Here is a 24,675-nt window from a genome sequence, read left to right on the forward strand (position 1 = left end):
TACTTTTGAAAAACTCCACTTGAAATAAAGAATGACTCTAAGCCTGCCAGTTCCAGTCACATTTTTTTAGGTTTCTTCTCTACACATGTATCTAAAAAAGAAACAGAAAAGAGATAAAACTGGAAATTCAGTGAGGTCTGACTTTAGTTCAGTACATTCAACCAAATTACTCATTCTTAAAAATGAGTCATTTTCTCACACTTTTCAATCAGGAATTTTAAATGTGATGTTTATTTTGAATCCTCACCCATTCTGATACACAGCATGCCATCAGCCAGTGCGACTGAATGCATGCTGGGCTTCCTTACCTTGGAACCCTTGCTGCTGTGGAAGGTTTATTTATATTTCCACATTTGTCAACTGCCAGGGGGAGGAGGAGGATGGAAAAATGAAAACTCAAGAGACCCTGACAAGCCAGTGCAGAGTCCTTGGTATGAACCAGGATTGTCTGAACGAGGTTATTTCATAGTTAAATATGGGAGTATCATAATTTTCCTGTCTACTTGTGCCTAAGGTGCAACAATAAGACTAAATATTTATAAAGTTCCTGTCTTCTAGGGAGCTCAAAGAAAAATATTTATATAAGTGATCTCAGCAGTTCTCCAGCAGTCAAATAGGGAAGCTGAAGCATTTTCTCATTTTTGTCTATTCACTAAGCCTCTTGTGTGGATAGCCTTAGTTAATGCACAAAAGCTGGTCACTGGTTCAAGTTAACACTGTGAGTCAGTGGTAGACAAGCCAAAAATAGAACTTTGGTTTCTTTCTTTTTCTTTTTTTTTAATTATATACTTTCCCTAGCTCTCACTTCATATTCAACAACAAAAAAATAACTTTTTTTATATATTAGATTGTTTAATAGAAACAACACACTCTGTGTGTATCAAGAGTTCTGTCTACTCCATGCCTTGATGATTTCTTCAGCAGCATCCAGTGTACTGTCTTTTTTAATGAAGCAAAATCGCACAAATTTCTCAAACTGTAATTTGGTTTCTGCATTACAGAATGCTGAAACTGGGATGGCTGACAGTTTCTTATTTTTAATCATCCATTTAACGAATTTATAGTCATAAGTTTCATTGCTGTCCTTCATATCGAAGAGGTCTACATCTAGCAAAGACACGTCAGCAATGATGAAGTATCCCCCATCAGGAACTATGGGTTTTAGGCCAACACTTTCAAGTAAATGTACCATCCGATCTCTTTTTACTTCTAACTCTTTTGGCAAAGAATTGAAGTAACATTCTGGGTCATCCATGCGCTTGATGTCAATCCAGAAAGCTTGAGCCAAGGCTTCCTGTAAAGGGGTTGCACAAGTATAAACGGTGTTTTGCTGAACTGTCTGTAAATGTTTTATCAAATGTTTAGGACCAATGGACCAGCCAAGCTTAAAGCCACTATGTCATTATCACATAACTTTCAGATGGGCTGTTATTTTTCACATGAGCAAGATGCCATGATCTGCTATTAGCCCAATATTATATTCCTTATCTTAATAATGGATGATACCAATGATGACAGTCATGTGGGTGAAGGTGAGGCCATAGTGCCTTTACTTTCATTAAAGAACTAAAATGGGTTTCACTAAGTTCTTGATGTTACTTTGAAAGTAAGTGCCAGTTGGGATTGAAAGATCACTTTTAGGCTCTTCCATATGAAGATAACAACAAGCAAACTACTTTCTCTTTGCAAAACCTGCATTTTGGTATTATCTATAAATTGTTCTCTGAAATAAAACTGTTTCAACTAGAAAAGTAATAAAATACTCTTAGAAGAAAAAAATAAGCATACTTGGGGCTTCCCTGATGGCTCAGTAGTAGAGAACGTGCCTGCCAATGCAGGATACATGGGTTCCATTCCCTGATCTGGGAAAATCTCACATGCCACAAAGCAACTAAACCCATGAGCCACAACTACCGAGGCTGTGCTCTAGAGCCAGGGACCCACAAGTACTGAGCCCATGGGCCGCAACTACTGAAGCCTGTGAGCCATAGAGCCCAATGCTCCACAAGAGAAGCCACCACAGTGAGAAGCCTGCACGCTGCAGTGAAGAGTAGCCCCCCGCTCGCCACAGCTAAAGAAAAGCCCGCATAGCAACAAAGACCCAGAGCAATCAGAAACTTAAATAAATAAATATATAAAAGTATAAAAAAATTACTCATTTTTATCACTAATGACCATCTTTTAGAATTTACCTTTATTCGTAACCATGACGTGTATCCATAACATGGTAGGGGAGAAACTGATTTACATCAGCATTTAGCCTATCGTATTGTAAAGTGAAATTGTTAGTCACTCAGTTTTGCCTGCCTGATTCTTTGTGACCCCATAGACTGTATGTAGCCCATCAGGCTCCTCTGTCCATGGGATTCTCCAGGCAAGAATACTCGAGTGGGTTTCCATTGTCTTTTCCAGGAGATCTTCCCGACACAGGGATCCAACCTGTGTCTTGTGTTTCCTGCATCATCAGGTGGATTCTTTACCACTGCATCCCCTGGAAAGGCCTTCTCTAGTCAATACTTAAATAAAAAAGGAAAAATGTGCATGTTTCTTTCCCATGCTACAAGATTTTATTTCTTTTCATTTTTAAATCTACACTCTAGTCTTAAGTCCTTGGAACTTTTCACATTTAAAGATCCAAATTAGAAGTTAAAGAAATTAATGATTAATTCACTTAGAAATTAAAGATTAATTAACTTAGCTTTACATAAACACAATTTGGTATTCCAAAATCATCTTTTTTTTTCTTTAGGTAATTAAGCAAAAGACTGTAAATTTTAAAACAAATAATCAAGTTAACTGTCACTGCTATACTTGACCAAATAATTGCTGCCACCTCACTTAGCAGAATTTGCCCAGAGTCTTTCAAAACCCCAGGCCGTTACAAAATTAGCTTTAGGAGTAAAACCATTAATAATAAGAAGAACACAGGAGCAGAAGGAGCCCTATACTTTAGGGAAATTTCAGTGTACTCACAATGACCCCTTCATTTCTTCTCTTTGCCTTCCAGTGAGTTTATGGAAGTTAATATTTCATAAAACTAATTCCAACAGTGATCTTGAGACACCAAAAGAATAAAGAGTAACTGTTAAGATGAGGATATGGACAGAGTTAGGTATTGTTAGCCTTCGCAGTAAAATCATAATGATAATGATTGTCACAATAGTAACAATACATTTATTAAGTGCTGCAGGAATGTTACATGAATTGTCACATTTAATCATTACAGTAACATTGCTGTTTCCTCCCTATCTGGAGGAAAGGGAGGGTGAAAAATACTTTCCAATTTATATAAAATCAAAGACAACAGGATCTCCTCTCAACTGTAAAGGAAGAAATTTCTTATAATACTAAATATTTATTAATTACCACAAACTATTACATGTCTTGCATGCATGCTAAGTCACTTCAGTCATGTCCGACTCAGGAATCAGGGATGGAACCTGTGACCCCTGCATTGGCAGATGGATTCTTATCCACTGTGCCACTAGGGCCACTAAGTCCCTTCCACTTTAACTGTGATGTTTCAATTCAGTCTTGAAGAAATTCCTGTATCAATATATAAAAGGAAGTCATAAGTACACCCAAGTAAAGAACATCAATTTTAATTATTTGATTCTCTGTAAACAAGAGCAAACACCATGTGATAAAATGTTTATTATTTGAGGGGGTAAAGTTAGGCACACTGATAAACTATATGGTAGCCATTTCTTAAGGCATAGTTATCATCAATTCCAAATTAAGAATTGGCAAATCTTAATTCAGAATTAAGATTAAATTCTGAATTAAATTGACTCTTAATTAATCTAGAAAAGTAAGTGATTCCTTTTATATGAAATAATTACCTGAAAAGTATTTGTCAAAGGTAGTATGAATTCTGTATGTTTCTTTGATGGCTGAGAATGCAAGAAGAAAGATTAGAAAAAGCAACAGATTGAATCCCACTGAATGAGTCAGAAGAGTGAGCAATGTGTAAAAATAAAAAGGACAAGAGTGTGACTTCCCTGAAGGTTCAGTGGTTAAGACTCCATGCTTCCAATGCAGGGGGCGTAGGTTCAATCCCTGGTCAGAGAACTAAGATCCTACATGTCACATGGTGCAGCCAAAAGAAAAAAAAAAAGGACAAGGGTGATTAGGGGAATACCAAAGTCCTGCCAACATAATTCCATGGCCTCAGTCCACATTATCACCACCTCTGGTTAGTCACCAATTTTAAGGTAACTCTCCATCCATGATAGCCATTGCTCTGACTTGGCTAGTTGGTGGTATGTCACAATAGAGCTTCTAAACCAGGACAGCAGAAGCTTGGGATGTCCCAACAGGTGATCCAAGATAGCTCTGCCCAATTAACATAAATCTTAATGAGAGAGAAGATGAGTTGGTGCAGACATGACTGTAGCAGTAGATCTTATCTAAACAGCCAGCCTGAAAAGGAAAGTTAAGATTAAAATAAAATTCAAGATATATATAAGATGTGATGTCCAATTTGTGAGGAGTCCTCTATGAAGTTTTGGTTAGAAGAAAGATTTCCATTGATAGAAAAAAATGTTAGGTTGAGGAGCACCAGAACTCTAAAAGTCAGAAAGCTTAACAAAATTGTGATTTTTATAGAAGGAACATTTTATTATAAAATCAAGAAATTCCATTTGAGTCAGTTCTAGTGAGGTAGATGAACCTTGAGCCTGATATACAGAGTGAAATAAGTCAGAAAGAGAAAAACAAACATCATATTTCAACGCATAGGTATGGAATCTAGAAAAATGGTACTGAGGAACCTATTTGCAGGGCAGGAATAGAGGTGCAGACAGAGAACAGATTTGGACACAGTTGGGGAAGGAGAAGATAGGACGAATCAGGAGAGTAGCAATGAGACATATACATTCCTATATGTAAATTATTAATAGATAGCTAACGGGAAGGTGCTGTGTAGAATAGGGAGCTCAACGTGGTACTCTGTGACAACCTAGAGGGGTGGGTTTGGGTGGGGGTGGGAGAGGTTCAAGAGGGAGGGTGCATATGTATACTTACGGCTGATTCATGTTGTTGTATGGTAGAAGCCAACACAATATTGTAAAGCAATTATTCCCCAATTAAAAATAAATTTAAAAAATAATAATAAAATAAAAATTGTTCACCAGAAAAATTAAGAAAGTCTACTCAAATATTTGTCGTTCAGCTGCTAAGTTGTATCTGACTCTTTGAGACCCCATGAATTGCAGCACTCCAGGCTTCCCTGTCTTTCACTATCTCCCAGAGTTTGCTCAAACTCATGTTCATTGAGTCAGTGATGCCATCCAACCATCGCATTCTCTGTCACCCCCTACTCCTCCTGCCCTCAATCTTTCCCAGTATCAGGGTCTTTTTCAATGAGTCGACTCTTCTTATCATGTAGCCAAAGTATTGGAGCTTCAGCATCAGTCTTTCCAGTGAATATTCAGGGTGGATTTCCTTTAGGATTGACTGGTTTGATCTCCTTAATGTCCAAGGGACTCTCAAGAATCTTCTCCAGTACCACAGTTTGAAAGCATCAGTTCTTCAGTACTCAGCCTTCTTTATGATCTGACCCTGACATCTATACTTGATTATTGGAAAAATCATAGCTTTGATTAGATGAGCCTTTGTTGGCAAAGTAATGTCTCTGGCTTTGTAATATGCTGTCTAGGTTTGCCATAGCTTTTCTTCCAAGGAGCAAGCATCTTTTAATTTCATGGCTGCAGTTAACGTCCACAGTGAGTTTAGAGCCCAGGAAAATAAAATCTGCCACTGTTTCCAATTTTCCCCATCTATTTGCCATGAAGTGATGGGACTGGATGCCATGATCTTAGGTTTTTGAATGTTAAGTTTTAAGCCAGATTTTTCACTCTCCCCTTTCAACTTCATCAGGAGGCTTTTTAGTTCCTCTTCACTTTCTGCCACAAGGGTGGTGTCATCTACATATCTGAGATTGATGATATTTCTTCTGACAATCTTGATTCCAGCTTGTGATTCATCTTGCCTGGAATTTCACATGATGTTCTCTGCATAAAAGTTAAATAAGCAGGGTGAAAATATACAGCCTTAATGTACTCCAATGTCAATTTTGAACCAGTCTGTTGTTCCGTGTTCAGTTCTAAATGTTGCTTCTTGATGTGCATACAGGGGAACATAAGGTGGTCTGGTATTCCCAACTCTAAGAATTTTCTACAGTTTGCTGTGATCCACACAGTCAGAGGCTTCTGAGTAGCCAATGAAGCAGAAGTAGATGTTTTTCTAAAATTTCCTTGCTTTCTCCCTGATTTAAAGAATGCTGGTAACTCGATCTCTGATTCCTCTGTGTTTTCTGAATCCAGCTTGTACATCTGGAAGTTTTCAGTTTACATACTATTGAAGCCTAACTTGAAGGATTTTGAGCATAATCTTGCTAGCATGTGAAATGAGCACAATTGTACAGTAGTTTGAACATTCTTTGGCATTGCCTTCCTTTGGGATTGGAACGAAAACTGACATTTCCCAATTTTCAAATAAATAATAGAAAGAAATGTTCACAGTACACATTCTCTAATGGAGATTATTTTTTTTTTAGTCAGTCTTTTGTGAATAGCCACCAGAATTTATAAGCTTCTGGATTTTTACCAATGATTAAAAATTATCAGGTCTTCCCTGGTGGCTCAGTGGCAAAGAATTCCCTTGCTGTTGCAGGAGACATGAGTCCAAGCCCTGATCCAGAAAGATCCCACATGTCAAGGAGCAATAAGTTTGTGTGCCACAACTATTGAGCACAACTATTGTGCTCTAGAACCAAGGAGCTGCAACTACCGAACTCATGTGCTGCTACTGAAGCTCCCGCACCCTGGAGTCCATGCTCTGCAACAAGAGAAGTCACTGCAATGAGAAACCCTCACACTGCAACTGGAGAGTAGCCCCTGAAGCAACAAAGACCCAGCACAGCCAAAATAAACAAATCAAATTATAAAAATTATCAGGGCAGTGGATGTTCATGAGAGGATGAAAAGATTTTTTGTTTTTTAATTTTATTTTATTTAACTTTACAATATTGTATTGGTTTTGCCATATATCAAAATGAATCTGCCACAGGTATACATGTGTTCCCCATCACATGTATAGTAGAGCAAAACCTTCCTAAGAAATCATCATGATTACACAACCCTATAAACAAATATTTTCTCAATTCCTTAGGGGATTAATCCCTTTATTTTTTATTTGAAATTTGTGAAATTTTCATTTAAACTGCATCCCAGGATGCTGTTTTATTCATTATACTTTTGAGAACCTATTATATGCCTGTACTTCTAAATGTTGGAGATACTGCTGAACAAAACTTATTAAAAAATTTCTATCCCTTCATGGAGCTTGCATTTTAGTGATTAGATCAGGAAGCATTAGAAGAAGAATCAAATTATAGGTAGTCAAAAACCAGACAAGTTTTTGAGGTGGATAAAGGACACATTTTTCTTTAGTATAAAACCATTTGTGAAATATTGTCACTTTCTTATTTTGAGTTCCATCAAAAGGAAGAACAAAATAAGGACCTCCACTCTCCTGAATAAATTGTGCTGAAATGTTTTGCTCCATGTGGTAAGAATTATCAGAACATGAAGAGCAACTAAAACAAAGCAAAAATTTGGGGGAAGAGTATTTACATAAGAGAGAACTGCATCAAGAGACTCTTAGTGGAGCCAAGACACAAAGTAAACCACCATAAAGAAACAATGCATCTAAAGAAACAAATGGAGATGTGCCATTCTGAGCAAGATTAGAGGAGAGTGAGAATGAAATGCCAGTGCATGTCTTTATGTGATTACCCCAAAGTAGAGCTGTTTAAACTTATCAAATTAACTTACTAGGAAGCAAATTCAATCAACCAAATGAATGTTTAGGTATGACATTTTTAATCATTAACTGTGTAAATATTTTTATCTCCTCTGGTCTTATATTTACTCAAATTACTTGACATACAATCACTCTTTGGGTCCCCCTGTTTCACCTCACTTCCAAAGTCTTATTTCCTCTATGTCCTGACATCACCCTCTAGACTACTGCGTTGGCAATACACATGCACACCCACAAACAAACTTGATTAAATACATCTCCAATTTCATCATATATTTCATACCACATTTTTTTAACTTAAAATTTTTTTTTTTGATTCGAGGATAATGGCTTTACAATGTTGTGTTGGTTTCTGCCATACAACAGCACAAATCAGTCATAACTATATACCCTCCCTCTTGAGCCTCCTTCCCACCCTCCATCCTACCCTCTAGGTCATCACAGAGCACCAGGCCAGGCTCCCTGTGTTAGGTAATAGCTTCCCACTGGCTATGTACTTTATACATGGTAGAGTATATATGTCAATGCTACTTTCTCAATTCGTCCCACCCTCTCCCTCCCCTACTGTGTCCACAAGTCTGTTCTCTGTGTCTGCATCTCCATTCCTTCCCTGCTAACGGGTTCATCAGTACCGTTTTCCCAGATGCCATATATATGCATTAACATGTGGTATTTTTATCCACATGTTTAAGAACATCTATATGTAAGGGAATAGCTGTATTTGCCCAGAAAACATACTTCTTTCTAATATCTTGTTCAGATGCTAAGTCGTGTCCAAGTCTTTGCAACCCCATGGACTGCAGCACGCCAGCTTCACTGTCCTTTACCATCCCCTGGAATTTGCTCAAATTCATGTCTGTTGAGTCAGTGATGCCATCCAACCATCTTATCCTCTGTTGTCTCCTTCTTCTCCTGCCCTCAATCTTTCCCAGCTGAGGGTCTTTTCCAAGGAGTAGGCTCTTTGCATCAGGTGGCCAAAAGATTGGTGCTTCAGCATCAGCATCAGTCCTTCCTAATATCTACCTTATCCATTTCTGCAAAAGTTAAAACTCAGTTGCTGAGTCTACATTTGAAAACAAAACACAATTTTTAGCACCACAGTAGAAATTGAAATCTTTCTTTTGAAGCCCATATTTTCCTTAGCCCATTATTGAGAATCTTCTGAATATCCTGAAAAATATGATGAAATAATCTCTTTAACTCCCTCACAATCATAGTCTATTTATCAAATTGAAATGTCTGATTTAAATAGGTTCAGGTTCATATTGTAATGCACTATTTTGGTGTTTTCAAGTACAGCTGCACTTGGCGTTGTAGCATAGAGAAGATTACATTGGAAGCATTTTCAAATGGCATATACTTTTAATGTATGGTATTGAATTAAATAAACCCAGCTTGTGATGATAGTGATGAAAACAATCACAGTCACTTATGATTCTGTTTCTCTCCATTCCTCCTCCTTCTCCCCACCTTTGTCTCCCTCCCTCCCTCTCCCTTCCTTGTGTAATTTCTACAAGCAGAACACACCTAAAGGTAACAAGATATTAGTTCAAAATTTTAGAAATAGAAGAGCATGGACTTTGGAGCAGAGAACCATCCAGAGCTGAACTTCAACCTTGCCACTTGCCAGCTGTGCAGGCTTCAGGAACTTAGTTAACTTCTCGGTGCCTCATTTTTTATCCCTTTTAAATTGTAGATAAAACTAATAGTTATTTCATAGGATTGTTAGGATCAAATGAACTCATGAATTCCTTAAAACCTGGCACTAGGAGGTACTTTTAAAGCACATGTTAAATAAATAAGCCTAAAAACAAAACTGTTCCTCACTTAGAAATTATTTCTCTAGAACAAAACTGTGGAAAGTTAGTCAAGCCACCCAGTTTTTTTACCTTCCGCATTGCACCAACCTTGCCCAACAAATATAATCTATTTCAAGAAACTGAAATTGATTCCTTCTTGTCTATTTAATTCACATTTGTAAACAAACATTCCAGAAGTTTTAGTGTTTCCATTCCCCTGGTCATCAACGTAAGGCAGGATTCTTTCTGAAATTAGATGACACTGGAGCAGCAGAGGGGAAAGAGAGAAAAGTATAGCAAAAGTGACTAAAAGTGAAATACAGGAAAGTAGAAGAAAACATTTTAAAATCTATAATTAAAAGCATGCACAGAGTCCTGTTGACCTCGGCTGACTCCAATAACAAGGTTACAAGAGAAGTGGTCTAGCCTTAACAGTAAATACAGAGGTGAACAGCTCCAGGGCAATCACATCAAAAGCAAAGGGAAAGAGCGGGTATGAAGGGGCCCCACCCAACCTCGAGATATGGGCTGGGTTTGACATCATTTTCCAGCAGACTAACCAAACAAGCAGTTTTGACCCTAAGTGCAAATCTTCACCAACCCTGGTATATGAGCCTGCAAATGATGTTACAGGCAGTTCCTCTTGAAGATCAAGGAGCACACAGAAATCAGAGGCAGATCTTTCATTCCCTTGTCTCTTGAGTGGTGACTTCTTGGGACCCTTGAGTTTGACTGGGTTGAATAAAGACCCTCTCAGACTTGCAGACTCCCCCTGAGGCTTTTGACATCACTTGCCAAGCACTTGCTTTCTATGAGTAGCGTCATGTTGCCCTCTGACCTAGTTCTGAAAGTGTTCTGAGACAGCTATTCATTTGTAGGAAAGTTAAAATACCAATCTGGGGACCTAGGAAATAATTTTGAACTAGTCATTAATTCTGAAAATTTTAAATATGAATTTTGGGATTATTTTTTATTGCTCTTTAATTCCCAGTTTACTAAATTGCTATTCAAATCTATACTGAAAAAACCCCAGCCAAACAAACAAAAATTAATATAAACCAAAAAAGACCAGGAGGATTAAAATATGTAGCAAGAAACAAGCCAGAAGTATTTTTTTTAATTTACATTTATCAAGAAAGGAATTGCAATTTCCTTTGAGGTCAATAGAAATGTAATTTCTCTGTGTGGTAGAGAAAGTTGGTTCCATAGGGTTATGCTAACAGTATGGCACCTGACCTTCTTGCGATAAATCTCCTTACCTATAATCAATCACCAGCTTTGTTCTGAATGTACCTGTTTCAGAGCACAAAATCTTTCTAATTAATTAATTTAAATTATGAAAACTTTTGGCACAAAAAGACATAAAGAATAATATAACACTGCTGCTGCTGCTGCTAAGTCGCTTCAGTCGTGTCCGACTCTGTGCGACCCCATAGACTGCAGCCCATCAGGCTCTGCCGTCCCTGGGATTCTCCAGGCAAGAACACTGGAGTGGGTTGCCATTTCCTTCTCCAATGCAGGAAAGTGGAAAGTGAAAGTGAAGTCGTTTAGTTGTGTCTGACCCTCAGCGACCCTACGGACTGCAGCCTTCCAGGCTCCTCCATCCATGGGATTTTCCAGGTAAGAGTACTGGAGTTGGGTGCCATTGACTTCTCCGATAATATAACACACTTCTAAGTAAAGATGGTTAACCACACATTTGATTTCCTCCCAGACTAACATGGTTTTTCAAAGTCCTACACCAACAAAGTAAGCGAGAATGTTAGGGCAGGAAACAGCAGCAAAGTTTTGGAAACCATAAAGCATATGGATCAGTGGTGACCAACTTAGCAAATCTGAGAGAACAAAACCCTAACCTTGCAACAGAGAAAGTCCAGGAGCAAAGTGACCTCAAGCCCAACATCTCCAAATGACCATGCACTGTGAATTCCAGATAACCCTGCAAGTGAAGGTGATGGGAAGGAGAGGGCAGCGAAAATAGAAGATTTCAAAAATTTAGGAAGTAGTTACGTGCTTCACATAGGCAACCAAATCCCCTCTGATCTCCTTATTGGGTTAATGACCCTCATCTGTGCATGCGTGCTCAGTTTGCTCAGCTGTCCAACTCTCTGCAAGCCTGTGGACTGCAGTCTGTCAGGCTCCTCTGTCCATGGGATTTTCAGGCAAGAATATTAAAGTGGGTTGCCATTTTCTTCTCCAGGGATCTTTCTGACCTAGGAATCAAACCCGTGTCTCCTGCGTTGGCAGGTGGCCTCTTTACGCACTGAGCCAGCGGGAAGCCTTTTCCAGTCCCAAATAGGTTTATTCTCCAAAAAGGGTAACAGAGCAATTTGAATTGAGGAAGGAGGAGAAGGGAATAGGCAGCACTGAGGCAAGAGTCCTGGAAGGAAAGAGGGGAAATACATGTGAAGTGAAGAATGTCATATTACAGTTTTGTCTCCACCAGCTTCTAGAACCCTGAGAGCTGACAGACTCACCAGACTAGAAGACCATTCACTGAAGAATCTACTCAGCCTAAAGATTTTAATTTTGGGTGCCTCCCAATAAAACTGCTAAGTCAAGTCACGCCAGAGTATACATGTCCCACTAGACCCTAGAATTTCTTGTTCAACTCTCTAACTTTCAGTATGAGTGAACTGCAAAAAATAACAAGGTATTTGAGGAAATGCTCTACTGTTTTAAAATGAAAGTTGGGGTGGGGGGTGGGGAAGAATACAAATCATCAAAAAAAAAAATGCAACTTGAGGAAATGGAAACTATTCTGAGAAAACACAGTACAACAAAAGTCAATCATTAACATCCTCAGAGAAGTAAGAAATAATATCAGTTCAGTCAGTTCAGTTGCTCAGTCATGTCCAACTCTTTGCGACCCCATGAATCGCAGCACGCCAGGCCTCCCTGTCCATCACCAACTCCCGGAGTTCACTCAAACTTACGTCCATCGAGTCGGTGATGCCATCCAGCTATCTGATCCTCTGTTGTCCCCTTCTCCTCCTGCCCCCAATCCTTCCCAGCATCAGAGTCTTTTCCAATGAGTCAACTCTTTGCATGAGGTGGCCAAAGTACTGGAGTTTCAGCTTCAGCATCAGTCCTTCCAAAGAACACCCAGGACTGATCTCCTTTAGAATGGACTGGTTGGATCTCCTTGCAGCCCAAGGGACTCTCAAGAGTCTTCTCCAACACCACAGTTCAAAAGCATCAATTCTTTGGCGCTCAGCTTTCTTCACAGCCAAATAATATAGCGCCTGTGAAATGCTGGCAGTATGCCATAAGAAAGAAACAATCAGATAATAAAAGGAAATCTCAGAGATTAAGAATACCATAAATGAAAAGCTCAAAAGAAGGCATAGAGAATAATGTAAAAAAAAAAGGGGGGGGGAGGGAGAGATAAAAATAAGATGCAAAATAGCTATTTTTAATAACACCAAATTAGTAAGGAAGCTTCTGTCCAAATAAAAAAATTTCCAGAAAAAGAAAGCAGAGTAACTTGACTATAGAGGAGGGAAAAGTTATCAAATAGTTCAAGAAAATCTCCCAAAACTGTAGAAATGGGTCCACTGAGTTCAGGATGAAAATAAAATTGTATCAAAAGAACATCATCATGAAACCATTAAAATATGGGATGAAAACAATCTGAAAATTGCCTGAGAAAAAAAATTGTGTAAAAAAATGAAAATTGGATTGGGTCAAACGTCCCAATAACTCGATGGCAGCCTGAAGTCATTAGAGCAAACCTATCAAATTTCCTAAAGAAAATTATTTCCAACCTAAAAATTTAGACCCAGTCAAATGACCAATTAAAGATGTTGCTGTTGCTTGTTGTTCAGTCACTAAGTCATGTCTGAGTCTTTCTGACCACATGGTCTTCACCATCTCTTGGAGTTTGCTCAAACCCATGTCCACTGAGTTGGTAATGCCATCCAACCGTCTCATCTTCTGTCATCCACTTCTCCTCCTGCCTTCAATCTTTCCTAACATCAGATGGGATGAGGTGACCAATAAAGAATTTCCAGACCTGAAAAAAATCTCAAAAAACTTGTCTCCTGTGCATCCTTTCTCAGAAACATTCTGGAGGAAATAAAGCAAGAGCTGTGAATCAACGTCTCAGATATGGGAGAGATAAAGGGAGAGTCCCCCTCCACTCCGCAAGAGGTGGATGGAGAGAGATGCATAAATAATGACTCTGTCATGGAAAGGAATTAGCGTGCATGGGTGCAAAACAAAAGGCTCCAAGAGAACTTTCAAAACTCTGAAATTGACAGGGTACCTGTCATGTTTGAGGTATTGAGAGAAAATTCAGACTTCTCAGAGTTTAATGATAGATACGTGCCAAATACATAGAAAATGAAACAAATAACACACATAAGGCAAAAATTAAGAATTTTAGTTTTTATATGGGTCTGTGATTGATTTGAATATTTTTGTATATTACGTGAGATAAGGATCTAAATTCCTCTTCTTGCATATAGATATATTCAGTTGTTCCAACAGTATTTATTGAAAGGCCTATCCTTTCTCCTCATGGAATTGCCTTGACACCTTTGTTGAAAATCAATTCACCATAAATGTAAAGATTTTGTTTAGGACTTTAACTTTTGTTTCATTTGATCTATAGGTCTATTCTTATGCCCATACTAATGGTCCTGATTACTGTAGTCTGATACTACCTTTTGAAATCGAGAATTCTAAATTCTCTGGCTTTTTCTTTTTCAAAATTGTTCTAGCTATCCTGGTCTTTTGCATTTCCATATATATTTCAAAAGCAGTTTGCCAATTTTTTCAAATTTTCTGCTAGGGAGAATTCGGAGAGAATTGCCATCTTAGTATTAAGTATTTCAATCCATAAACATAAAATACCTCTCCATTTACATGTTACCAAAATGTCTTCTGTAAATTTTAGCAGCCAAGTTTTATATTTTTTTATTCTACTTGGTTTGCTATTCTTTTATAAAGTTTATTACTAAGTATTTAATTTTATTTAATGATACTGTGTTCTTAATTTTATTTTCAGATCTTTGGTAGCTGTTGTTCAGTCACTAAGTCATGTCCAATTTTTTGCAACGCCATGGACTGCATCACGCCAGGCTCCTCTGTCCTCCACTATCTCCTGGAGTTTGCTCAGATTTATGGTCACTGAGTCAGTGATGCTACCTAACCACCTCATCCTCTGTTATCCCCTTCTCCTCTTGCCTTCAGTCTTTCCCAGTATCAGGGTCTTTTCCAATGAGTCAGCTCTTTGCTTCAGGTGGTCGAAGTATTGGAGCTTCAGCTTTAGTATCAGTCCTTCCAATGACTATTCAGGAGAATAAAATTGATTTTTATATACTGATCTTCTACCCAATCTTGCTGAACATGTTTATTAGCTCTAATGGAATCTCTGGGTTTTCAGAATACAGGATCAAGTCACCTGAATAAATAAAATTTTACTTCTTTTCAAACTGGATGCCTTTTATTTCTTGCTAGAACCCCCAAACACAATGTTGAATAGAAGTAATAAAGAGTGACTATCTTTGCCTTGTTCTTGATGACAGGGAAGGAATATTTTACTCTTTCATCATTAAGTACAATCTTAGCTATAGGTTTTTCAACAAATGCCCTTTATTAAGCTGAGAGAGTTTCCTTCTTTTTCTAATTTGTTGAGATATTTTTATCCTAAACAGTATTGATTTTGCCAGATATTTTTTCTGTACCTATTCAGATGGCTGTATGGTGTTTTCCTCAGCTTTATGGTTGCTTTTTGGGGAGAGGATTTATTTATCGCCTTATTCTGATGAGCTACAAGTAGGAGATCCCAATGAGATTACAGTTCTGAGTATCATATTATTTATTCTAATGTAATTCATGATTGTTGTTTTCCTCATTTAGTTTTAAATCTGATTGATCTATTTACATGTTTATTTTATTTTTATTTTACTATTTAATATATTTCATTGTAATTAAAATATATTAGACTTTTATTTTTTTATTATTTTTTTATATTAGACTTTTAATTTCATAATCCTTTAATCCAAACTCCTGGGTGTTCTGTTCTGTAGCTTAATTAATATATTTCATTGTAATTAAAATATATTAGACTTCTAATTTCATAATCCTTTAATCCAAACTCCTGGGTGTTCTGTTCTGTAGCTTAATATTTTTTTGAATCTCACTCATAATGGTGTATTTGTGTGCTTTATAATTTTGTAATGTATGCTTATATTTATTAAGCATACATTACATGGGGATCATGGTCTGAAGACATCTTTCTCCAGAGAGGATTTATAACTAATTCCGCCAGACACCTCAAGGCTACCAACTCTAGACCATGTTCTGTGAATTTTTTTAGTTTGAGACTCTTGGTTCCAAGAAGTATAAATCCAAACCTGAAGCCATGTGAGGGTCTAACAGTGGTTACAAGTTCTTCGTAAACAGTATTTTTCCACCAGAACTCAGGCCAGTTAGGATGACTCTTGTTTTCCTTTCCTGGTGGGCAGATTTTTCTAGTCTCCCTTTGCTAAGGGTGTAACACTCACAGGGATACAGTTATACTGTTAGTTTTCATTCCAAATTCCCCTCTTCCTGCATCTAAGCCTTAGTTATTAATAACTGCTGTGCTTAGAAGATTATGTCTCAGATCCAGGAAGATGGAGACTGGAAAATCCCTTGGGAATAACTACTAACTCAGTGCTGTTTAGTGCAAATGTTTTTAGCTCTTTGTACCTGCTTTTCCTTATTTCTTCAGTGCACATCTGTGTGTATGCAGTGGTGCTTATCTAGTTTCCAAGACAGCCTTCAAGGATCTTTACTTTCTGCTGTTCATATCCTTGGTAATTCCCTCCCACAATGAATCATGGTTGACCCGTGTGCCCATTAGGATAATGTGGAAATAACCAAGTGTGCCTTCTAAAAAAAGCCATAGAAACAATGCAGCTTCCATCTTGGCTTCTCTCATAGATTGCTTGCTCCCGGGAAAACTGGAGTCTCGTTGTAGGAACATTCAAGCACACTGTGGAGAGGCCCCCATGGGGATGAACTGAGGCCTCCCACCAACAACCAGCATCTGCTTTCCAACTATGTGAGGGAACCACTTTGGGAGTGGTTCCCAGCTCGGCTGCTCCTGAAATCTTGATTTAAAAAACTTGTGAGAGATAATGAATGTTTACTGTTGCTGTAAGCCATTAAGTAATTTGTTACACAGTTATAGAAATCCAATATTATACCATTTCCAGCATTTGAAGATGTCTTATAAAGATGTTCATATTTTTTAGTCCATCATATTCCCAGATACAGAGTATTGGTCATGAAAAAAGAAAAATGCTCTCGTGTCAAGGCTTTTTCACTTGCTCATCCCTTTGCCAGTCATCCGATCTAAAATCTCACCCCTGCACACTTTCTATGCTCCTTCCTCGCTTTTCCCCTCTCCTTAGCATTTATCACTGTTAAACATAGTACTAATTTATTTTTTAAAAATAGCGACTACATATTCTGAGTAGCTAAAATGATGGAGGTTATTATGAACAATTGTATGCCAATAAAATGGAAAACATAGAAGAAATAAATTCCAAGAAACATACAATTTCCTGAGACTAAATCAGAAAGTAATAAAAAATATGAACAGACTGATTATCAGTAATGAGATTTAAACAGTAAAAAACAAAAGCAAACAAGTTGAAAATCTCCCCCCAAAACAAAACTTCAGGACCAGACAGCTTCACAAGTGAACTATACCAAACATTTTAGAAAGAGTTAACATCTCTTCTCAAACTATTAAAAAAATTGAAAAGGAAATTTTTATGGTGACAGTAACTAGACTTATTGTGGTGATCATTTTATAATGTATATAAATACTGAATCACTATGTTGTATCAGATCAGATCAGATCAGATCAGATCAGTTGCTCAGTCGTGTCCGACTCTTTGAGACCCCATGATCAATTATACTTCAGTTTAAAAAACTGTCTATATTCCAACTAGAACATGTATTCTATTAAGTGCTAGGATGTTGTTCTGACTGGTTCACTGCTGTGTCCTGTGACCCAAGGACTGTTCCTGGCAAACAGTCAATGTCTAATAAATATTTCTTCTCAACCCAGGGATCGAACCCAAGTCTCCCACATTGCAGGCAAACTCTTTACCGTCTGAGCCATTACTTTCATCAAAAAGTGAAAAACTCCTCCTAGTTGGCTTGCTGAAGTCCCCATTAGAGATCCTCAAGTGGAGGTGCAGGGACTGAACCTGGGGCCTCACGCGTGCTAAGCACACACTCTACCACTGAGTTACACCCCACCCCTTCCGACAATAAATATTTCTAGAATTAGTAAAGGAGTAGATGAAATTTTAGCCTGAGCTTCAGCCATATCATCTTGATAAAAGCTTACTCTACTAATTCCCAGTAGAAGGAAGTCCCAGTTTCCCAGATTTGTAGGTGTAATGTGCCAAGTTTCTATCCGTCCTATTTGTTTCTATTCATTTCAACATCTACACCACTCATCTAGCTTCTAATTATTAAAATTTTTTTTGGTTAGTGAAATTTCCTGAGTTTCCTATTTTCCTAGAAATAGTTTGTTTTGGCCCAAGTTTGATATATTTTATTTACATAAAACTTAACAAGACTTCTATATTGGAACTAACACTTTTTGGGTCTCTGAAACCAGAAAAGGGGTAGAAATTTCACAAGTTCACCCATTTATTTGGGCTCAGCATTTCCTCCATCATTTCATCTAATTATTAAACTTAGGCATGGTAAACTCTGTTTCTTATAATGCTAAACTTGAAAAACCAAATTCCTACACAGTCACTTTAGAAAACTCCATAGGAAAACTGAATACAAAAGTTTAAAATTTTTTTGTTTCTCACTGCATATTTAATTAAAATGCTTTTTAAATGTAAGTTCCACAAAAGGATTATATTTGGTTATTCTTCATCAGAAAAAAACATGTTTATGACATCAAATATTCAAGTGGAGAAGAATGCTCATTTTCAAAAAGCAAGAATGTGACCTAATCAGACTTATTTATTCCTTGCTTTCATCTTACAGATTTTTGTTATGCCAGAGTACACCAAAGCATGTCCATTTTTTGTATTAAAAAGAATACAAACAACAGTTGATTTTTAACTTAAGCAAGATTGCCTTAATATTGGGAAATACTTACCTGACTAGAGTATGGAGAAGAGGGTTATTTCTGTGCCTGGGACATACGGATGTTTTAAATATGTCATGAGACTGTTATTTGGCTGATTAAAGTCAGATCTTCACACGGCAAATGAACCAAGCCAATTACCCTAGAAATTCTTGTTGGTGTTAGACTAATTCAGCTGTCAGTGTGGTGGAAAGATGCAACAGAGAATCAAAAATCACTTGGAATCAACAGTATGCTTACCAAAATACAATATATTTTTAGTTCTGAAGGCTTTTTTATGATAATATAGAAAATTTAAAAAGAATATATGGATCAATTGCCCACAGTGTATTCTAATGATGAAGATACTATTATTGTTATTGTCACCTCCAGTGGAACAGTTAATAAGATTCAAAATTACATGTAAAACACCCCAAATTCTCCTTTATTTGAGATGGTCATATGTTGTTTTATTGAAACCAACTCACCCCTTCTGAAATGAGTTTAAAGTGTTACGAGTTCAGAGAGGGTTTTCAAGTGCACACAGGGGTAAACAGAAACACACATGTGAACATACATGGAGTGGGGCGGGTGAAAGGGAGAGTAGAGGAGCACACCTTTCATTCCTCTGTCTACCAGCAGCCCTGAGATCAAGCTGGCGTGCTTGTATCTTTCCAGCACATAGAGCACTTTTCACCAAATTGGTATAAAAGTTAAGTGTATGTAATTTTCCTGGAAGAAAGCTCTTCAGTGCACCTGTGCCTGCAGATACCATTCCATTTGGTTCTCAGGCTATTATCATGTGGGAAATATGAACTGAATTCATCTTACATGAGCTAATGCAAGACATACAGAAACTAGAGTAACTGGCAACAGAGTGATACCACTCTAATGGCAGAAAGTGAAAAGGAACTAAAGAGCCTCTTGATGAGGGTTAAGGAGGACAGTGAAAAAGCCAGCTTAAAAGTCAATATTAAAAATCTAAGATCACAGGATTCGGTCCTATCACTTTATGGCAAATAGAAGGGGAAAAGATGGAAGCAGTCACAGATTTCCTCTTCTTGGGCTCTAAAATCACTGCAGAGAGTGACTTCAGCCATGAAATTAGAAGACAATTATTTCCCGGCAGGAAAGATGTCACTTTGCTGACAAAGGTCCATCTAGTCAAGGTTATGGTTTTTCCAGTAGTCATGTACAAATGTGAGAGTTGGACCATGAAGAAGGCAGACAGCCAAAGAACTGATGCTTTCAAACTGTGATGCTGGAGAAGACTCTTGAGAGTCCCTTGGAAAGCAAGGAGATCAAACCAGTCAATCTTAAAGTATATCAATCCTGATTATCTTTGGAAGGATTGATGCTGAAACAGAAGCTCCAATACTTTGGCTACCTGATGCAAACAGCTGACTCATTAGAAAAGACCCTGATGCTGGAAAAGATCGAAAGCAGAAGAAGAGGATGGTTGGTTGGCATCACTGATTCAATGCAAGTGAACTTGGGAAGATTCCAGGACAGGGAAGCCTGTCATGCTACAGTCCATGGGGTCACAAAGAATTGAACACAACTTGGTGACTGAACAACAACAAAAGGTCAACCACCACTGAAAAGACAAGAGACTCAGGTATCAATAGAAGTTGATCTTTAGAGAATCCCTAAACTTGAAGGAGGAAGATGAACTTGGGTTGGTTCTCTTCACTTGTTCATTTAATATATATGTACCTATGTATAGCATATAATTAGAGATAGCAAGGTTATTTAAGGAATGGAATATTGCAACTGAAAAGGGAAAAGGCTTACGACAAGGTCAGAGACAAAATAAGACTGCAAGCCTTTTCACTGAGATATCTGAACGTGTTTAGGTCTCTGGGCTCCTGCCTCTAACAAGTCTGAGAGAAGCTCAAGATGTTTTTTCTTGGGCTATCTTTTGAAATGCAAGAGAAAGGAATTAATTTCTTGATCCAAAGGGTATAGTCCCTTCCTCCTACTCATACTTGTGCCCCATAAATCTTACTCCTAGCTCTGTCTGCTCTTCTAAACTGGGAGTCCTGGAACATTGGTGCCAGAAATGCTTCTTCATTAAGTATACTCACTCGACTGGTATCTCCAAACTGAAAATGAGAAATATGTATCAACTGACTACACATTGGTCACTCAATAAAGGTTTTGGGGGTAAAGAGTAAAGGATAAAAATACAAACATAAAACTCAATCCCTAACTGAACAACTTCATTTTGTTTTTTAATTCCACAGTCAAGTGGTAAAACATGTATATCCATAATGTATTCTGTTGTGTACAAGATTTAATATCATATTCTGTATTAGAAAGCCAATAGATTAACTGGCTAAAAATATTTTTATGTGTTTCTTTTTTTGTATGTTCTGGACACAAATTCACAATAATTAGTTTCTTTATTCATAACTTGTTTCCCAATTATGAACCTACCGACTCTTTCACCTTTTGTTAGCTTTTTATTTTTACTTATTTTTAAATAAAACAATTATTTATTTATTTATTCTTGGTTGTGCTGGGTCTTTGTTGCTGCACGGGCTTTGCTCTAGCTGCAGCGAACGGGGGCTACTCTCCAGTTGCGATGCACAGGCTTCTCATCGTGGTGGCTTCTCTTGCGGAACGCGGGCTCTGCAGCATGCAGACTTTGTTAGTTGCAGCACATGGGCTCAACAGTTGTGGTCTCAGGCGCTAGAGCACAGGCTTCATAGTTGTGGCACACAGGTTTAGTTGCTCCGAGGCATGTGGGATCTTCTCAGACCAGGGATTAAATCTGTCTCCTGCATTGGCAGGCGGATTCTTTACCACCCCACCACCAGGGAAGCCAGGGAAGCCCTAGTTTTTAAACCAGTTTTAACTGGGGATATGTTTTGAACTCAAGTATAATGTAAAATAATGATAATTGGTGACTGCTCTGGACATATGGATTAGAGGGTTTATAGTTATTAAACTTTAGGAAAAATAAAATTGAAGGGAAGTAATATGAACATAAAGTTTATATGAGTGTTTGTGAATCTTTTTAAATTCATTAAAAACAACCTACAGTGAATTTTCTCAAATGTAAACAGTGTTGATTTTCAAACGTCAAAAGTTGCTCATTCAATCATGTGCTTTCTTCAAATGGAGACAAACGGTGTAGTAACCAACACCATGTAATATTATTTTAAACAAAATCTAAGGCTGCAAACAGAAAATGTCTTATTATTTCTATTTCTTTAAACAACTCTTAAGTCTGTCATTTATTGGTTTAAAGTATGCTTTTCAATATTTAGATTTATTATTTCTTGGACTAGTTAATTGGCTTTTTTCTGTGAAATCTCTTATTTATCATCAACTGAGTCAAATTAGGTATTAAACAACATTGCCTGCAAAATTTAAAAAAGACATATAAGTCTGAGTATTACTTTTCCTAAGGATAAACAAACAAGCATTTCATTTAATGTTTGAAATTCTGCTTTAGAGAAATAGCATGTTATTTGAAACTAAAATAGGTATTAATTCTGTGTTAGGCTTACTCCATTCATCCTCTGTAAGTTTGATTTTTAAACATAAATATGTATAAGAGCAATAATATCAACAAGTATCCTCAAAATTATAGACTTAAAACAAGTTTTTCGATCTATCAGTGCTCAAAGATTTAAATGAATCTCTATAAGCATGGCCAAATGTACCCACAAACATATACCTCTACAGAAGCCAAAAAGCATACCTCAAAGGGATTTAAAATGAAGGCAGGGTTGGAACGGTAGGGAGGGAGGTTCATGAGGGAGGGGATATATATAATTATGACTGACCCATGTTGATGTACAGCAGAGACCACAACACTGTAAAGCAGTATCTGGAAACATATACACACTACCATATGTAAGACAGTCAGCGAGAACTCGCTGTATGACTCAGGGAGCTCAAACCAGTGCTCTGTGACAATCTAGAGGGGTGGGATGGAGAGGGACTTGGGAGGGAGGTTCAAGAGGGAGGGGACATATGTGTACCTACGGCTGATTCATGTTGATGTACTGCAGAAATCAACACAATATTATAAAGCAATTATCCTTCAATTAAAAATAAATTTTAAAAGTATATAAAAAAATTAAGGCAGGCCATCATGACACATAGGCTGTGGAACTGACTTCGTCAGGTAGGATTTTGGACTGAAAGGTGAGTCATTGTACTCACTAAAGTTTTCCATTGAAACAAGCACCTGTTGAATTCCTGAGAAATCCTTTACTGAAGCTAAAAAGAGAAAGCAATCCCTTTCTCTGCTGAACACACTGGGGAAAGCACAGTCCATGGAAGAAACTCCGGTTTTGAAGTTTTGAAGCCAAGAAAAGAAAACAAAAGAAAAGCTGGAGCTATCGGCAGGCATGAAGAGGAGGCAACAAAGCAACATGCAATTGAGTTTAGCCTAGAATCCAGAGCTAGAGGAATCAACAACCACTATATTAGTATCTTTCTCAGGAATTGATGAAACTGCTGAAGGAAATGCTAGATTTCCCCAAACTACCTAGGATGGAGACTCAAACTATTTAGAAAACTTTCTGGAAGGATGTAAACCAAATGATTCAACACTTTTTATTGGAAAGAGGGATAACTGGAAACCTTAAGTCTTTTACCTTCTATATTTTAACGTCATTTACAAATAAACATGAATTATCCTTATAAACATGAAAATCAGTAAAGATGTTTTCACAATCAATATTTTTATGTATTGGTTTAAAGTTATACCACAGTGAAAAATTCAGCTGATAGTGTTGTTCAGAAGGTATAAACTTTGTCGTTCTTACTCCCTCTGCTGGCTGGTCAACAGGACCAACGAAGGAACCTTCCTCCCGGCCACCTATTCTAGGAAACTCTGATGTGGAGCCGAACAGTAGCTCCTCTTCTTTAGAAACTCTCAGTTGCAGAGGCAGGACCATATGGCTGGTCGTTTCTCGGTCTGGAGGGAGTCAGGTGACTCTCAGAAAAGATGGTTCTTCTTGAGGAGTTAGTTCTTAGTGTGAAAGCACTCAGAATTTGTCACCCTTTAAAAAGGGACTTCCTTGGTGGCTCAGTGGTAAAGAATTTTCCTGCGAATCAGGAGGTGTGGGTTCAATCTCTGGGCCAGGAAGATCCCCTGGACAGGGAAATCGCAACCCATTCTAGTATTCTTGCCTATTAAATCCAACGGACAGAGGAGCCTGGTGGACTATAGTCAATGGGGTTTGCAAAAAGAGTTGGATATGACTTAGCGACTAAAAAACAACAATAATTCCCTTAAGACCTACCAATGGTATCTCATGTGTGGTTATTTTTAACCTTAAATTTGATAAATGGATTAAGACCCTCAGTTTACCAAATGACAGTCTTTCCTTCTTGTGTCTGTCTGGAATTTTCCAGGAAGCACAAAAAGTGCGTTGCTTGCAGTCAGAGCAAACTCACCGGTCACTTTATACCCGCAGGTACTCGGCCTTCAGGAAAGCCATCCACCCCTTCAACCCATATCCACAGTCATGCTAGGAGACACACAGGTCATAATGACTCCAGTGTGAGCTCCCGGGGGCACACTTTCTCCTCCAGATGCAAGAGCTCTTCCTTTCCACCTCTTGGGCCGTGGACTTTCAATGGTGCTGGCTGCCTCAGCTAAGGGATGTCCCTGGCTGTGCAGATGAGGACCTGGCCTCTGCTGTCCCGAGACACCGTTCATGCTCCCATTTCTTCTGTCTTCTCTCTGAGGCCCTCACTCCCTGCAGCATGCCTTTTGATTCCCATGTTGACTGCTTACTCTCCTTGTGTCCAGCTCTTTCAAAGACAAGTTCTCACAGTTGAAATAACAGCCCCAGTGGCAATTCATTCTGTTCTGTTTTTGTCCCTACTGCAGCCTGTATAATCTGTTAATACGATGATTTTGTGTTTTTTTAAAAAAAATTTAAATTGTAAAATAAACCACTCAAGTACTGAGTTTAACTGACA

General features: G+C 37.9%; 1 protein-coding gene across 1 annotated transcript; it reads right to left on the reverse strand.

The window, feature by feature from the left end:
- Positions 1 to 842: 842 nt before the first annotated feature.
- On the reverse strand, positions 843 to 23,642 carry LOC102274974 (kynurenine--oxoglutarate transaminase 3-like). Its single transcript, XM_070376452.1, has 4 exons — positions 23,511 to 23,642; positions 20,712 to 20,828; positions 15,054 to 15,085; positions 843 to 1,394 (listed from the first exon to the last, which is right to left on the reverse strand). Exons 1-4 carry the CDS (start codon positions 23,640 to 23,642, stop codon positions 881 to 883), a joined length of 795 nt encoding a protein of 264 aa, XP_070232553.1. The 3' UTR covers positions 843 to 880.
- Between the last annotated feature and the right edge of the window lie 1,033 nt (positions 23,643 to 24,675).

The sequence above is a fragment of the Bos mutus genome, chromosome 9 (genome assembly GCF_027580195.1).
Source record: "Bos mutus isolate GX-2022 chromosome 9, NWIPB_WYAK_1.1, whole genome shotgun sequence".
NCBI classification, from domain to species: Eukaryota; Metazoa; Chordata; class Mammalia; order Artiodactyla; family Bovidae; genus Bos; species Bos mutus.